Genomic DNA, 17,318 nt, shown 5'->3' with positions numbered 1-17,318 from the left:
AATCATTTATACCAACAATCTAAAAACAAATGGGCAAAGGAAATGAATACACCAGTTCCATTTTTCACTCATCAGACTGACAAGAGGAAAGAGTTTTAAAATACCAATGGAACTGAGGGTGTCAGGAAACTCACAGGCTTTATTTATGGCAGTACTTCTCTTTGGAGGTAAATGTCAATATCTACAGAGTTCAAACTGCAGAAAACTTTAACCTAGGAATTCCACTCTTAAGAGAATTATTTTACAGATAAAAATATACAGGGCAGAGACCCTGATAAAAAGCTGATTGTTGCAACCTTGTTCATAATAGCATACCCATTAGTAGGAGATTGGTTCAATAACGGTATTCTGTATAATGGAAACTTCAATCATTGACAGTAATGAAATAAATCTATAATCACTAATAGAAAAAATATCCCAAACTGCATCATCAAGAGAAAAAAGTAATTTATATATATCATGTACTATGATGTTCCTTGTTGCAAAGCAAATGCATACAGATATGCTTGTATATGCACGAAAGTCTTGAAAACTCTTGATATTGACTGCTGCTGGGGCAGACTCATTATGCATTACCTACCCTTTTGCATTGTTTGAACTGATACATTTTTTTAATTTTCAAATCCCCCATTTCCCAAACACAGACACATTTGTTGGCCATTCATTACACATTAGATGCAGACCAAGGTATAACCATGAATGATACTGTTTATTTCTCCCAAGAAGGCACAGATGAGTGATTCTTAAAAGGGTTGCTTTTACATACTACAGATGCAGATTCCCAGATATTAAGAATTTGTAATGAGATGCTTTCTAAAACAGTGAACATGAACGCAGTAAACAACTTCTACTTTTTTGACATATAAAAATTTCTCACAGCATTCTGACACTAATTTATCAAGCTTCACTTTCCTAAAAGCAAAATTTGAAGAAAAACAAGAGTGACAAATTTAACAGTGGTGGTAAAAGAAACCATTTAGATATTGCCTCTCAAAGGTGATACAATGAGATCTTGCACAATCAGGTTATAAAAAGAGCACACTGAAGTTACCAGCGTTGTGTAGAGAAGCAAGCTAAGAATCAGGGAATTACTGAAGAGAGATTTGAATTAAACAGTTTTTCCTGGGTGGAGCCATTACATATTAAATATGTTAAGAATTTGCCAATCAAAAATTCCAAAATTAGTTTGTCATCAAGATACTTCACAGAAAACATTCACAGAAACCAACCATCAAAGAACTATGCCATTATCACAAAGCTACAAGAGAGTGGGGTGCTGGCATAAAGGTAGAAATACATAGATCAATAGAATAGAAAGTTCAGGAAAAAAATCTCACAAATGTATAATCAATTGATTCGCACCAGGCATGGTGGCACACACCTGTAAACCCAGCAGCTCAGGAGGTTAAGGCAGGAGGATCATGAGTTCAAAGCCAGCTTCAGCAACTTAGTGAGGCTCTAAGCAACTCAGTGAAACCCTGTCTCAAAATATTAAAAAAGAGCTGGGGAAGTGGCTCAGGGGTTGAAGCACCCCTGGGTTCAATCCCAGTATAAGGGAAAAAAATCAATTGATTTGCAACAAAGGTGCTAAGACAATTTAATTGGGGAAAAGAACAGTCTTTTTAATGGATAGTATTGGAACAACTGCATAGACACAGAGAATAAATAAAGCTGAACTCCAACTTCAGACCATATGCAAAAATTAACTCAAAATAGATCAAAGACCTAAACGTGAAAGCTAAAACCATAAAACTGTTTGAAGAAAACAGGTATAAATCTTTGTGACCTTGGATTAGCCAATGCTTTCTTAGCTATGACACCAAAAGCAACAAAAGAAAAAATTGGAATTTTATCGTGAAGAGGGCAATAAATACTCTGCTGACTTAAAAGGTTAATGTTGTACAGCTTCACATTCACCAAAATTAAACTTTTGTACTTCAAAGGTCACCATAAAGTGAAAATACAAACCACAAAATGGGAGAAAAATTCTGTAAACTGTATATCTGATTTTTTTTGTGTATCTAGTATATGCAAAGAACTCTTACCATTTAATAAATAAAATGACCCGATTAAAAATGGGCAAATGTTGAGCATGGTGGTACATGTCTATAATCTCAGCAGTTGGGGAAGCTGAGGTAGGAGGATGGTGAGTTCAAAGCCAGCCTTAGCAAAAGCAAGGTGCTAATAAGCAACTCAGTGAGACCTTGTCTCTAAATAAAATACAAAATAGGGCTGGGGATATGGCTCAGTGGTTGAGTACCCCTAAGTTCAATCGCTAGTACCCCTCTCCAGTCCAAAATGGGCACAGGATCTGAAGGGACATTCTCCAAAGATACACAAATAGCCAATATGCACATTAAAAGATGCTCAACAAACATTACTAGCTATCAGAGACATGCAAAGCAAAATCACAAGGAAACAACAGTTTAGCCCTAGGAGGACTGTCATCAAAGTCAGATTAACAAGTGTTAATGAGGATGTTGAGAAACTGGAACTCTCACACACTGCTGGTGGACTGTAAAAAACAGTGCAACCACTTTGGAAAACAGTTTAAACAGGTCCTAGAAAAAATAAAAAGGTTTAATGGTTACCACATGACCCAACAATTCAACTTATAGGTATATATTCAGGAAGAAATGAATGTTCACACAAGAAGGACACTGGTGGTTAAGGTGGGCACTCATGTCTATATTTGAAATGCTTATTAATAAGGCAAAAGTGGTTAAAACAAATAAATGGAAATTTTAAAAGCTATATCAGGACAAACAGCTACATAATGAATATTGATAACTAGTATGTACATTTAAAGAGGTGACATTAAAATTCCAAACTCTGAAACAAGCCTGTACTGAAATGCTTCTCACACAAATAGGACATAATTCCCTTCAGGTCCTATTTTAACCCATTATTTCTACAACATTACAAAAATTGAAAGAATTTTTGAAACAATCCATTTTTTTATTCAAATAGAATCACATTTAACAATCAAGGTCATATAATTTAAAAACTTCTGAACTGTTTTGGACTCAGATGGATAGTTGATTGTCGGTAGTCATTAACAGTGCTCTTGATCTAGGATCAGAGGAGAAGAAGGGACACGGCAATTTATTTTCACTGGTTGTCTACATTAAATTTTATTAAATAATGTCTCTTTACAAAACTATTCTGTAAATGAAACAAACTAGATTTTTAAAGGCAGCAAGTATATATGCTATACAATGCACCAAACTGAAAACTCACTCTTTTTATATCACAAAATGAAGTTGAGCTCACTAGATAAGCCCCCACATCCTTCCTTGTCTACCTCACTCTGTAAACAGAAATCCTTCCAGGGGAACCCATTTCTTTTTGTCTTTCTGTAGTTCAAAAACTGATAATACAGTTTCATAAGGTTACCCAGAATTTATGGACTGTTGCCTAGGATCCTAAGCCTTTCCTTAAAGAAAGAACACCAGTTCTTTTTCATGCCATTTATTTAGAACAGTTTTTCTATACCCATTTCCCCCCTAGTGAATGTACTAGCCTTATTTAAACAAAGATGAGTGAGTCAAGGAAGAAAAGAGATTTTTAGGGGTAAGCCTAAGGTTTGAGAACCACCACACACCTACCCCAACCCACCTTTCCACTCATCCCCTTCACCTTTACACACTTCAAACTCTAGGTGAAACAGAAGCTTTCCTTCTATCATGTTGTTCTTCCCATCATTTCCTTTCTTTGGAAATACTACCTCCCAGCCCCATTAAGTCTTTGTTTGTTCACATCTAAACTTTCATTTGAGACCCAGCAGAGAAGCTCAACTCCAATAGTCTTTCCTAACCCTCCTTATTTCCTGGAAGTGCAGCGTGGCAGTGACATATTATCATGGCATTGAGAACAAATACAGAGGACACAAAACTACCTGAATTCTGTCTCTCCTTGTAAATCTTCAGAGCTGTCTGGGTAAGGCCAGTCAAGTTTTAAAAGATTATAGTAATTGTACATTTAAAAAAAAATATCTTCTAGTTTACATAAACAATTTTAGAGTAAACATTCAATAAGGCATTTTCCCCATTGCTCCCAAGATTTCATCTCTTTCTGCTGCTGTGGGCATAAATGGTGTCACTCCATTTTGTCTTCTTTGGATCATGATGGAATTCTGTGTATAGGCAAAAAAGAAGAAACCAAAATCAATCATGTATGAAATGCTAATCATTTGCCAGTAATTTGCTACTGCTTTCTCAAAAACTCTGAAAATCAAGTTAAATAAATCCAAACTGTAGTTCTGGGACTCCTGATGTTTCAAACAAAAAAAATAAATAAATAAAATTGCTTATTCTCATAGAAATATGCTAATAGTAACTGAAATAGGGACACACTGTGTGAGTACAAGAGCATAAGACTGTATACAGTTCACCAAGAAGACTACTGTATAACTGCTAGACAAAACCAACAGTCCATTTAAAAGGAGGTAGCTGGATCCAGTGCTCAGGGAAACAAATTATATATTAATGCATTGGGAAAATGGAACCTTAACTACCAAGAATGGTAGTGGCAAAGGAGGCAGAAATGGAAGCCTAATATGACATGAGAGCAAAGTAAGTTATATGTTCTGCTCATCTTCAGAAAAACTAAATTTACAACAAGGTTATTATTTTAGGGCTGCAGATTTATATACCTAGGAAGACTCACATATTAAAACTGCATTCAGATACCTCGGAATAGGATGAAATAATTAATAAGAGTTCTCTAGGATCCTTCAGGACTGAAATACATACAGAGGATAGAAGAAAAGTTGTTTCCCTATGGCCATCACTGGGAAAAGACTATGGGCCTCAGTTTCATGCTGAAACGATGGGTTTTAAAACAAAGCTCACCAAGCTAGGCTTACCCAAAATCTCCGGCAGTTTTTGTACTTCAAGAAGTAACTGGAACATCTTTCCTTATCATAGTTATTTTCATCCATACATCTGCTAGAAGCATCAGATTCCTTAAATATGTAGGAAACACATTATTTAAAAGGTAGAATGAGATATTAAAAAGGCCTGAAAACAAAAACTTTAAAGCTATTTTGTCCCAAGACAGATAAAGTAAAATGGATCATTTTATTCAATGGGTACACTAAAACAGAATAATCTTGCCAACTATCCAAGAATTTATTCTGCTGGAGTAGATATCTTCCTTTTCATAGTCTAGGCCAGTTTTCTGAATATCTGATCACAGGAGTCTGAGCCAAAGTACTAACTGGGATCATGTGATCCAGAAACTGTAGCAAGGAACAATATCCACCAAACCACTGCTGCACAGTTAGAATGAGAAACAAGTCTCTTGACTCAGTACAGCTCTCCTGGATTTTCCAAATTCTTACTCTGATTTGACATTTGACTTTAATGCTGATTTTGAGATTTCAAATAAATTGCTAATAAGTGGTCTACATCAAGGCAACCTAAATTAACACCATTCATCTCAGCACATTTTTGGCTATTATTTACTCTATTACGCAAGTAAGTATTCTATTATGTAAGAAATTTTAATAGTTATTATTAATATCACTTCAAAACCAAAGTGAACACAGGGATATGAATTTAAAAGAGGGTAGGTGCCATTTGGGAATTAAATTTAAGCTGTCTGAACTGGAAGGAAGTTGGATGACAAACTTCAAAGTGAAAGAGATGATTATGAGAAGTTACCTAAAAGTACGATTTAACTAAACAGGTATGCTATTCGCTTCACAGATCTAAGAAATGTGTTCTATTTAAATAGATTTACTTAATAAAACTGTTGAAATCTAATATACAGAACAAAGCTGTATTTCTATGCCAAATATTTAATGCATATTTTTGAAAAACGCATATAAGGTCAGGCAATGTAATTCCTCATAGCATCAATATAATCACAGCATTGTACAAGGGTGGCAAAATTACAAGAGAGTATAAATCATACCAAATTAATGCAAATACAAGCTTATTATTACAATAAAACATCCTCTCTATAAGACAACTTTGTGAAAACCTTTAGGCTTAAAGTAGGTTTTCTATTATCAGCCAATTACTCTCAGCCAGGTTGTCTCAAGGACATGATAAAACCAGTGCTATTAAAACCACAAATTTCAGTGGCAACTTAAAAATGTGATGCCTTCCAGTTTTCCATGTTTGGACTAAAGATTTTTTTAGTCTTACAAATGCCTCTCTAGTTTTATAGTGCCAACTAAAGGCTTGCATATTTTACAAAAAAGCAAAATTAAAGAAGAATCTTTATTAGCTAAATCATGAACATCTAAAAACACTCTAGTGAAATAAAATACACTGGTCAGGAGTACGTTTTGTACAAAAATATGTTTATTCAACAACTGCAGAAAAGACAAGCTCACAATTAAAAGAAGCCTGTTTTTTTTTTTTTTTCTTCAACTTAACACTCAGGAAAATGAAAAGCAAACCACCCTACCAACAAACAAGGATTTATGTCAGGATCTCTCAATCGGTGCGTCACCACGGGCATCCTAGGTCTTCTTACTGAAGGTTGATAGACAAAAAATTGTTAGGCAGTGGATGACAGAAAATAAGTCAATAAGTCTTACTGACCCCACAAATACTGAAAATTTAATTCTGGCATAATGATCATTTAGAATTTCATGGATCCTCTGCATTTGGGATATGTTTCTCCTTTGTACTGCCATGTGCCTTAATATAAAAGCCATACTGAAATACATATACTGAAATTTGATTCTAATGCCCAGTGAGAAAGATAGTTCAACTATATTCAATTGTGGTTTACTCTTATTCCTTAAGTGTATGCAACTAAATCTACTAATAAAATCTAATAATATTTCCTTATTATACACTAATTAGCATATAAATTAAGGAAAGGATAATCCAGTACAGCCCACCTTAGCAAAAACTTTAGTCAACTAATGAACCAGAATGACTACTCTGTGACCAACACTAGGACAGCAATATAGCAGAAAGCCAAGTTATGGTTTAGTTGACATTTTGGAAAGCCATAGAGTTTTTAAAAAACATTTCTTTCAGTTAACTCCATTTGGGAGGGTTCAACTGAAATTGGTATGGCAACTACCTTCAAAGAAATGTCATAGAAAAAAAATTTAAAAAACAGTTAAGTAAATTATTTCAAAGTGATTTTTTGTTTCCAATGTATTGGTATACTATTGACAAACTACCCTCAATATTTTAGGATGCTGTGAACTAAGCCTAAGGAGCTGATTTGCCTTGTACTCCCAAATCTAGTTCTAGCTTAATCATCCTTCTTCCTAAGGGTCAAAGGGCAAGCCAGCAAATAACGTCTTGTGACCCAGGAAACTCCACTGAGTAAAAAAATGAATTTGTCAGTAAAACCACAGAGGTCAGAATATTTATATGAAATGGTCTCAGGCCAGGGTTGAAGCTCAGTGGTAGAGCACTTGCAGAGCATGCATGAGGCATTGGGTTCGATCCCGCATCACATAAAAATAAACAAAGTAAAGGTATTGTGTCCATCTACAACTAAAAAAATAAATAAATTAAATTAAAAAAAAAAAAAAAAGAAATGGTCTCAACTTTCTGTGCCATAGAGGGGATCACAAAAAAATATCAGTAGTGATAAAATAAATATATTCAGAAAAAAAACAATCATATCAGACAAGCTCCTAAAATGTGCAGGTATTCTCCACAAAGTGTTACCCAGTACACCTGGGAGCAAATGTACCACCAGTAGAGAAGGCCTACCCATCCCTGCCTCAGCCTGGACCCTGGGGCTCAGATAAAGACCCTGAATCCCCAAGTCAAAGTTATTGAATGTTTTTGTTTTGTCCTACTGTAGTTCTTTATTTTCTCCCCTTTTCTGATGGCTGATTTACAAAATAAAGTAAGCTTCTCAGAAGGCTCTGAACATGGAAAGGAGAAGCAAAACCAATAGTTAGGGAGGTTGGGGGAGGAGGGGGGTCTTTGGCCAAAAACCTAGGTAGCATGGTCTAGATAGTTTGGCATCTCCTGAATGAGAGCCTCAAGGTACCTCTTGTGTGGGAGGGTCCCTGGACTCTACCCAGCCCCGACCTTCTCCTTCAGCCATGTTAAAAACAGAGGCAGAGAACATAAGAATTTGTAGCCTATGTCTCACTGGAAAAGAAAACTTGTCATCTGTCTTGATGGAGAAGGTTCCACCTCACACTCCTATTACAATATCTATACACTGTGGCAGGATATCACATTTAGAAGGACAAAAAAAAAAAAAAAAAAAAAAGTAAAATATTTGAATGGGTTTGTATAACGTTAGTATTATTGAGAGTATCTTCTTTCCCAGCTGAAGCTATTCATTTATTATTCTAGTCCTGCTGTAGTCCTTTGTAACTTAGGATAATTATGCTTTTCAATACCAAAAAAAAAAAAAAAATGTATAAAAATATAAACTTGAAAAGGGAAAAATCAGATGTCCAGGTTGAAAGAGACCCAGTCATTGCAAAGAAGGGCAGGAAAGGGTCTGATTATTCTGATGTCCTTTACTTTTTAGTAATCACTAAATAATTTTATTTTGTGATTTTCATTGACTAGTACATGAAAATAGCCAGTGAACTAAAACATCCTGGCAAAAAGGAAATTCAAGATGCCATTCAATGATATCTGAAGCCTTTTGCTCTATGGAACACAATTCTTTTGCAGGCTTGACTTCTAAGAAAAATAATGGTGCTAAATAAATTCACAACTTTCCTTTTCGCATCTATCCTGTTATGTGAGAACACAGAACTCTAAGCTGTTCATAAATAACCCTTGTATATAATAATCTCAAAAATGATCAGACACAGAATTAAAGTTGATTACTTTACATGAAAATATCTACTCTGTATTTCATCATCAGAAATTCTTTAAAAATAACAACTAGGTAATATCCACACCCGGATCACGTTTGCTGCATGAGTTTATTCGCATTTTTATTTGCGTTTCATTTTCTTTTCCTTCCGAATTATAAGCACAAGTCACTTTAAATTTCGAAATATCACCTCCTTTGCCTGATCTCCTATGTGTTAAACTGGAACTGAAGAGGAATGTCAATTTACAGCCAGAAGTAAAGCTGAAGGGCCAGATCGAGTGCTCAGCTAAAGAGGCCTTCCTTATCTACTTACTTTTTGAAGGCACAGCACTAAACAAATGTTTCAAGGCTCTAATACTAGCATGATAGCCAGAAAAAAACCCAAAGATCTGAAGGAGGGGTCGCATCTGAGGCAGAACTCTAAAATCCACTCCAAGGAGCAAACTATTTAACAAAGTAGTTCTTGATTTCTTATACAGTACTTCACACCCTCCTCTTCAAGTAGCTTTTAAAGGGAAAGAGGAAGGGAAGGTTACTGAACACGTGCATGCCCACTGGCTGGTCAGAGTCTAGGCAGGATCTGCGACTGCTAAATCGAGAAGCAGAAACACCATAACCTTAACTACTGCTGGGTACAGAGGGCCAGGGGCAGTAAGTCAAAGGTGCATACCGGAATGGGGCAGGCAAGCCGAAGAAAAAACTGAAAGGATGTGAATCCGAGGCCGCGCTGCCTTCCAAGGTGCTGCCTGTCAGCGTCTAATCATGGAAACGGATATAGGTGAGCACACCTTTCTTGGTGCTGCGACGAAGAGGGGGTCCGGGACTGCGAAAACGCTGAGAAGTGGGAAGTGGGGGGGGGGGGCGTTCTAGTTTCTAAAGCTGGAGAGGAGGATGAAGAAGACCTGGAGGTGCCGTGACAAGGTATGGGGTCACTTTGTTCGCCCCCGGTTATACAGACCCGGGTAGCGAGAAGACCAACAGGAAGCGGCCCGCGCTGCGTCAGGGTCTGGAGGGAGCAGCTGTGCGCTGCAAAAGTGGATTCGGACCCCGTGGCAGCCCAGATGCGCCCCTTTCTTTCCGCTTCCCAGTAGCGGCAGCAGAGGGAGGGGCGGGGGACCACTCACCTCGGGCTGCCGCTTCGCCAGCGCCCAGGCCGTCTCCAGCTCCAAACACGTCAATGGCTCACGCAGCAGGACCTTAAGTAGCGCGCACCCCAACGTGCTGCCCCCGCTCCCCGGCGGTCGCCAGCCCAATCGGCGGGCGGCCCCGTCAGACTGACAGGCTTGCTAAGCTTTGCGCGGCGGGGGCGGGCGGGCCTCGCCCCGCCCTCGGCTGGCGGGAGGAGGGCCGAGGAGGGAGGAGTGGGCGGGGCGGGGTGCGCAGTCCCGCCTCCTCCCCCGCCCCGCCGCGCCCCCCGCGCCGAGGCGAGCTTCTTAACACTTCGGCTTGACGGACGGGTGCCACGGACCAATCGTCAGGCCAGCAGCCGGCGGCGGCGGCGCCTAGTGGTCGGCCTCAGGGCGGAGCGCGCGAGGTGGGCGGGCTCAGCGGCGGGTGGGGGCCGGGGGCGGGGCGGCGGGAGGCGGGGGCGGTGGCCGAGCAGGCCGGGGGAGGCGGCGGTGGGCGCGACGTCGGCGGCGGCGGCGGCGGCGGCAGCGGCAGCTGCAAGTTGGGCTGCAGGGGCAGCGCATACACTACAATGGCTGCTGGAAAGAGGCGTAAGGAAACAATTTCCAGGCCCGCCGCGTCCAGCCCGAAATATGAGAAAAAAATTATTAGAAATTCCGCGGGCGGTGTAAAGGCGGCGGACGGGCCGGAGGGAGGATGTTAAAGCCCCGCGGTGAGTTCTCCCGGGGTCCGGGGCGGCGGAGAGGCGTTTAGCGGGAGAAATATCAGGGTTATTTAAATTATGGGACTAGCTGAGGGGGCAGAGGAGCAGCGGCGGCGGCAGGAGGAGGAAAAGTTTGTGCTACTCTCAGCCCCTGCTCAGGACCCCAGAGGGAAAAATAATAATAAAAAATAAAATAAAATAATTAAGCGGGGCTGCGAGGACTTCCGAAGCCGCATCTGACAGGGCAGGGGGCGATGCGACTGGGGACCCGAAGGTGAGGTCGGTGGGAAAAAAAAAACCTTTATTCAGGGTCTGGAAAGTTTGAAAAGTTTTCCTCCTCCTCCTCCTCCTCCTCTCTGGTGCTGTGAATATTGTGACAGCGGCAGCGGCAGCAGCGAGAGCGGAAGACATTAGAGACCCGAAAAATAAGGGAAAAATTAATATAAATTCAGTTTTGAGAGTAAAGTCCCCGCATTTTCCACCAAAACATCCCGGGGGAAGGTCGCTTCCCAAAGGGCCTGGCGGAAACCCGCAGTCGGCAATATTTGGGGGGCACTTTGAGTGACTTGGGGTAACTTTGCCCCTTTTTCAAAAGAGGTTTTTCTTTTCTGGAGAAATGAATTTGTTTTTGCCCTTTCCTCAGGTGGGCGAGTCGGGGTCGGGGTGCGGGGTCTGCGGGGAGGTGTGAGCCCGGGGTGTGTGGCTGCGAAGAGGGGGGGGAGGGGGAGGGGGTGTTAAATGAAAGCAGGAGATCGGCACAGAGCAGGGACAGCTTGTTGTCAGTATCATAAACAACCAAAATGGAGGGAGAACTCAGGCATATAACCAAATAAAAATTTTTAAAAAATCGCAAAAAATCCCTAAAAATCCGGGATGCTCCCCCTTTTCTCGCTAAAGGTAAAAGTATGAACCGCCTTTCTCCTGAAGTCCATTTTGACTTTGCAGGGACCAAGGAGTTAATATTTATTTATTTTTTAAAACTTTCGAAGGGCAAAAGCCTTTTATAACTCAACCGACAATGAGAAAACGTGAAAATCCGATGCAAGAGAAGCAGGGGGAAGGAGGGGGAGGTAGTAGTGCAGAAACTGCTAAACTTATTGGTAATGTGGACTGATCTGAGATAAGATAAACACTATATTTGGTATTTTATAACTCCTTTTTAATGATCTTTGTGAGGTTTGGTTTTTTTTTTTTTTTTGGTGGAAAAAAAGTGATGCCATTTTCTTAATAGAGTTAATATGTGTGATTGGAAGAATAAACCTTTCCGGCTTTAGATTGCATTTTCGTCGCATTTATGCTTCAGGTTTTGTTAGTGGCTCCCTCCTTTATTTAAACTGGGCTTTCCAGAGGAGGGGTAGAGAGGTGATGTTGCACAGAGAGGCTGGAGTGCAGGACTGGAGTACCTTTTGGGGAGGGGTAAGGAATTGCTTAGTTTCTCCCTTCCTGACACGTTTGCTTCACCTGTTCATCCTCACTAAGGAATGTTAAGTAGAAGTTTTCTGACTTTATCTATATAAAAGGATGGTGCCTCTTGCATCACATTGATGTTAATGGCAAAGTGCTGCTGATGTTGGTTCCACGTGGGATGTGGGACAGAGCTGGGCATTTTAAAGGGACAGCTTCTCTTTTCTTATGGTTTTCATCACCTACCCAGACTCTCTGAGGACCAAAAGCAGAGGTGCTGGAAGGGTGTGGTGATGGAAGAGCCTTCTCTTTCCATTACTCAAATGCACCCACCTTTAGGAGGGATGGAGGGAGAGGAGGGATAAACAAGCTCAACAGTAGATGAATATGCATATAGCTTAGTTTGCATCCAAGCTGTTCTTTTGTGTAACAAGCCCTCCCAGGAACTTTTCAAGTTACATTGCTTTGCTTTGGAAGCTGATTTTGGAAGGAATTGTGGAAAAATGGAAATAGTTTAAGGTGTGTGGCATAATGGTATAGCATTATTGAACAGTTATGAATTCTGTGCAGTGAGATCAAAGAGCTATGTATGCCCATAATGTGATTTACAGCCATTTTGTAAAAGCTGTAAAATACCTAATATTCAATTTGGCTTCAGGTACATGGAGGACTTCTGGTTAAAATTTACAGACAGAGTGGTGAAGATTCTTTAACATCATAAGCAGTAGGCATTTCTTTGGGGAAGGAAAACATATACACCAAGATCATGGAAAAGTTTACTTACATAGTCAGTTTTAAAGCCCATCCTATATGTATGCTCTAACTTTGAAGCTTTGAAATGAAAATATTTTAAAATTCTGAGAACCATCAGTTTGCATCTTTTATATTGAATATATTTGTGGTACTTAACAGGAAATGTTTATCAATCATAAAATACTATCAGCCCGTATGTTTCAGATGTCCACAGTGTTTTCAAAATTTAAAATGTGCGAGTTGTTAGCTGTACTCTATTTGGGATTAAGATTAATCTTGAACAGAAGTTACTGATGTTCGTTTTCCACAGGTATATGGAGTTTCTGAGATAAATTCCTATTTTCCTTTGTTTTTATGATTTATAGAAATGGACTAAAGTTAAAGCTGAATTTTTAGACTTTTTACACAGAATGTTTTTCCTTGCCATACTATATAAACAAATTATTGTTTCATAGTCTATTGTATGTTAACTTGTGTTCCTAGCTGAGCTCTGGGCATCTTTCTGTAAATACCTCCATAGCAATATTACATTGGTGTGGTAGTGTTTGAGTCCATCATCTTGAGACTTCTCATTTTGGAAATGATTAAAACTTTCTAAGAACTTGTCTTAAAAATTAATGCCATGAACCACTGCTAATAAAAATTGATTGGAAAGGGATTGATGTACTAATGGAAAAACCCCCTCCCAACAATCTTTTGTGTAGAGGTTTTAGAATACCACCAATAATTATAAAACCTTTGAGGTTTATCTTGCATTTTCATTGTTTTGGCTCAAGACAGTTACATTTACTGTAAGTGGTCAGAATTTTTCTTCCTATTAAAAATAAATGATACTTTTAGATTTGAATAGTTGCCACTTTGACAAGCCAGATACTAATATCAGTAAATTCAATCTCTATAAAAGTGAAGGGAAAGCATTTCTTCCAGTTATATTAAATCATTGAGCTGTTTAGATTGTTCAGACCCTTCAAGTTATGGTTAGGTTATTGTCAATCTAAATAAAAGTGCTGGTGTTGTGGGACTTTTTTTTTTTTTTTTTTTTACTTTTTTTTCCCCCTTACTATGACATTCTTGTTTGGGTTTTACACAACTAGTTACTTGCCTGTATTAGAAAATGCACTCAGAGTGCACAAATATGAAATCTATAATTCCTTAGAGAGTTATTTAGATAGGTCACAGCATAATACCTAATTTGAATTGGTTGTGTTAAGGTTTTTTGATGCCTTTAGAAATATTACCTGTTGAACATCCTTTGTCTGAAGCTACTATAAAATTATACCAGTTTAAAGAAATAATCTAAGGATATTATATACCCCAAATGCTCTTTTATTTGGAGAAACCTCACAGATTAATACTTTTATTTGAAATTTATATGCCTAATTTTGTTATTCTAAATTCTAAAGAATTTAGCTGCTCTGGAAGATGATTTTATAAGTATGGACTAATACTGGCAAAATATTATACATTTATTATAACCAAAGTATTTTAATAAATAGGCATTTTAAAGCTAAATAGTGAATTTTCTTTTATCAATATAGTTTTAAAATTTTAAGGATATTCTTTGTGTTTTAATATCAATCAAATATGAGGAATTTCCCTTCATTTCTAAGATAATCCTTGTTGTCACTGAATATATTTTGGTTTGGTATTCTGGAAATGTACCTTTCTTAGGATTAAGTTATTGTTTTCTAAATTAAATGTAATGTTCTTACATTAACTGAGATTTGAAAAGCCAGACAACTAAAACATATCTATAGCAATCTTTGAAGTTTTGTTTTAGTAATCATTTGCTTCTTGAACTATATAATGAAAAATAGTCATACTTCTAGGATTGTTTTTAATATTTTTTGTTTAGAATCTTATTCTTTGAAAAATCAAGATATGTGAAAAACTACCTGTTACACACGCACACAAACACACATACATACACACAAATATCAAGATAAGTTTTACCTGAATAATTTTACTTACAGTGCTTGGAATACATGTTCTTTTTTATATGTTTGCAAATGTATAAGAAATAAGTGTAATTTTTTAAATTTTGATAACATCTTAGATTCTTTAGTTGGGTGAAGGAAGAGTTTCAGAAAAGGGAGAAAACTGAATCTGTACAACAAAATCTAAGATAGTGAATATGTTCAAAGTGAAATGGCTATAAATTGTCCCTTGAACCAGATCTTAAATGTTTTAAGAAACTAATAAACACCTTTTCTGGAACATTGAATACTTTGAAAAAAAAAATCAGCCATTGCTAAAAAACAAAGGTGAACCTTTAATTTCTTTAATTTTAACAGGAATTAATGTAGGCAGCATATTTAACCAATTAGTAAGTGTTTAGGTAGCCTTGGAAAAGTATTTACAAATAAGTTAAATGTAAGGGCAGGGTACATCAGATTGATGAACTGTAAAGTTAACTATGATTTTATAATTCATGCATGAGAATTCTTTTATATTTTACCATAAGAACACTTCAGAGGTAACTAATTCTTGCTTTTGGTATCTATTTCATTGCCTAAATTTTTTGAAATGCCCAAACCCAAATTCAGTATGTTAATGCTTTTCCTTTATGTTAGGGAAACTTTTATATCTCATTTGCAAATTTAATTATAAAATTTAATTTGATAAATTAAATGAAAAATTTCAGATTAAAATGGTTTATAAGAATACTGGTGTAGGGTGTATACTTAATTAACATTTGAAGTTATGAGAAATATACTGGTACAAAAGCCTAGTAGAAATTATTACAGAGGTACAATTTGATTTTTACTTTTAATTGGCCTACTAGCCTATGGTTTACATTCTACTTAGTGTGTACACCTGTCCCTGCCTCCTCTTTGCAGGGTGGTATTGACCAGGATATAGTGATGTGAGACTATCAAGGACACTGGAACATTTTTTTTTTAATTTTGTATATGTATTGGTATTTGTTGTTCTAAGAATTTTGCTTTAAAAAAAAGAATTGAAAAAATATTATACAACAGAAATAATATCTCATTTTTTAAAAGTGAAGTAGTGTGATATTGCATTAAAATTGTTAGTATTTTAAAATCCCTGGATGTCTTGTAAACAGAGTTACTACAGGATCATGGTATTAAAACTAACCACAGTGTGTGTTGGGAATTTGAGATGACTACCTAAGAAATGTGTGTGTGTGTGTGTGTAGAATGAATGAACTTATGCAATTATATTCTAGGTTAATAGGAAAAGCAGTTTGCTTAAAACATTTCCTTGCTTTGTTTCTAAGTGGAATCTTTCCCTAATTTTAAAACATAGAAAACTTAGAAATGTGAAAGTGTTAAAAAGTAAAAATGTCTTTTTGATGCCTTTTTAAAATAAGAGTTTTAAACAATGAAAGTGTATAACAACAGCATAAGTGTAAACTAAAATGCTCAAAATTGATGGTAAAGAACTAGGTAAGTAAGAATTTCAGAATAAAATAACAATTGTGGTAAACTTAAAATTCAACATATGTGAGTAAAGAATAGCCAACTATAAAGCAAAAATAATAATTTTACTAAAAAATAAGCATGACAATTGGGGGAACCTATCAGAGAATATTTTTAATCAAATTGCTAGATTTACAGTGTCCTTTAAAAAATAAATCCCAAGCCTTTCCTTCTTCATAGATTTGAATTAAACTAAAGTGGAAGAATAATTTGTAGTAATTATTTGAAGTTATTTTTTTAAAAAATAAGAAAAATCATTTTCTGCTATTTAAAAAACATTTTGAAGATTATTTTAAAAGTGTACCTGAGTGAAATGTTCTGAGAACCTTATAAACTATTGAAAATTGTTTTCTTCACTGTTATCAGAAAGCTTAAAACTTTAAGTTAGTGAAATAAATTTTAAAACTTCAGTCTAAAAATAGTTTGCTCTGTGGACTTCCTTGGGGCAATTTAAATTTCTGACAGACTTAATAACACTTCAAAAGCTTTTCATAAGATAAAGACAACATTTCACAAACAAAGTTCTTAATTTTTGAATGTTTTTAGGTGTATAGTGGCTGATTAAAGGAACTTTTCTTTCTCATTTATTAACAATTGATTTTTCTGAAAGAGAAATGAAACCTGTTGGTGTTATATTCTGGAATAGAAGTTGTCTTTAGTATTAGAAAATATTTTGAGAGTGCAGGAGGCATCTTTTCCTTAAGGCATCAGAATCCTCTACCTTGTAGGTGGTAGAATGTGAATCTTGAACTCTACCTTTTTTGAAAATGAGAGTCTCATTTTAGATTCCAGTTATTAAGTATCTGAATTATTGTCTCAAACCAATAGTGGAGTTGCACATATCTATTATTTATGACTTCATATCTTTTAGTTTCTGAATATAAGAATATTAATCCTCAGGAAAATCATACAGCTAAAGGGCTGCCATCTGATTTTTTAAAAATTATATCCCTTTAATCAATAATTTAGACATTAGACCTTTTAAGTTACATCTTTGGAGAACATTAGACTAGAAATCAATTAGAGAATGAGGAATTTAGCCCTTTGGCTAAAAAGCAAAATTAGAAAATGCTGTCAGTTTTGTTTCCTTGAAGATACATTAGTAAACG

At 36.9% G+C, this 17,318-nt stretch overlaps 2 protein-coding genes across 13 annotated transcripts in view; one reads left to right on the top strand and one right to left on the bottom strand.

The window, feature by feature from the left end:
• Positions 1-690: 690 nt before the first annotated feature.
• On the bottom strand, positions 691-10,025 carry Chchd7 (coiled-coil-helix-coiled-coil-helix domain containing 7). Of its 5 annotated transcripts, none has more exons than XR_009225315.1 (6): positions 9,900-10,025; positions 9,446-9,531; positions 6,421-6,488; positions 4,868-4,966; positions 3,899-4,135; positions 691-2,561 (listed from the first exon to the last, which is right to left on the bottom strand). XR_009225315.1 is itself a non-coding variant. In XM_046428594.2 (5 exons), the coding sequence occupies exons 3-5, from the start codon at positions 6,472-6,474 to the stop codon at positions 4,031-4,033; spliced, it is 258 nt and encodes an 85-aa protein (XP_046284550.1). In that variant the 5' UTR covers positions 6,475-6,488; positions 9,446-9,531; positions 9,900-10,025; the 3' UTR covers positions 2,668-4,030. The 5 variants fall into 5 exon arrangements, 3 of the variants coding, with proteins under 3 accessions (XP_046284550.1, XP_046284551.1, XP_046284549.1); XR_009225314.1 differs by lacking the exon at positions 691-2,561 and adding an exon at positions 2,668-3,072; XM_046428594.2 differs by lacking the exon at positions 691-2,561 and having other exon boundaries at positions 2,668-4,135.
• Positions 10,026-10,435: 410 nt separating this feature from the next.
• The window catches only part of Plag1 (PLAG1 zinc finger), a 44,889-nt gene continuing 38,006 nt past the window's right edge, over positions 10,436-17,318 (top strand). For all 8 annotated transcript variants that reach the window (XM_058573986.1, XM_046428601.2, XM_046428606.2 and 5 more), the window contains exon 1: positions 10,436-10,615. The gene's annotated coding sequence lies outside the window, so the exon portion shown is untranslated. The remainder of the gene's footprint in view (positions 10,616-17,318) is intronic.

This window comes from Marmota monax, unplaced genomic scaffold (assembly GCF_021218885.2).
Source record: "Marmota monax isolate L192 unplaced genomic scaffold, Marmota_monax_Labrador192_F-V1.1 WCK01_AAM20220418_F8-fsc00044, whole genome shotgun sequence".
Classification (NCBI taxonomy): domain Eukaryota; kingdom Metazoa; phylum Chordata; class Mammalia; order Rodentia; family Sciuridae; genus Marmota; species Marmota monax.
The sequence above is the reverse complement of the archived record's forward strand: the minus strand, read 5'-3'. Positions and strand labels throughout refer to the sequence as shown.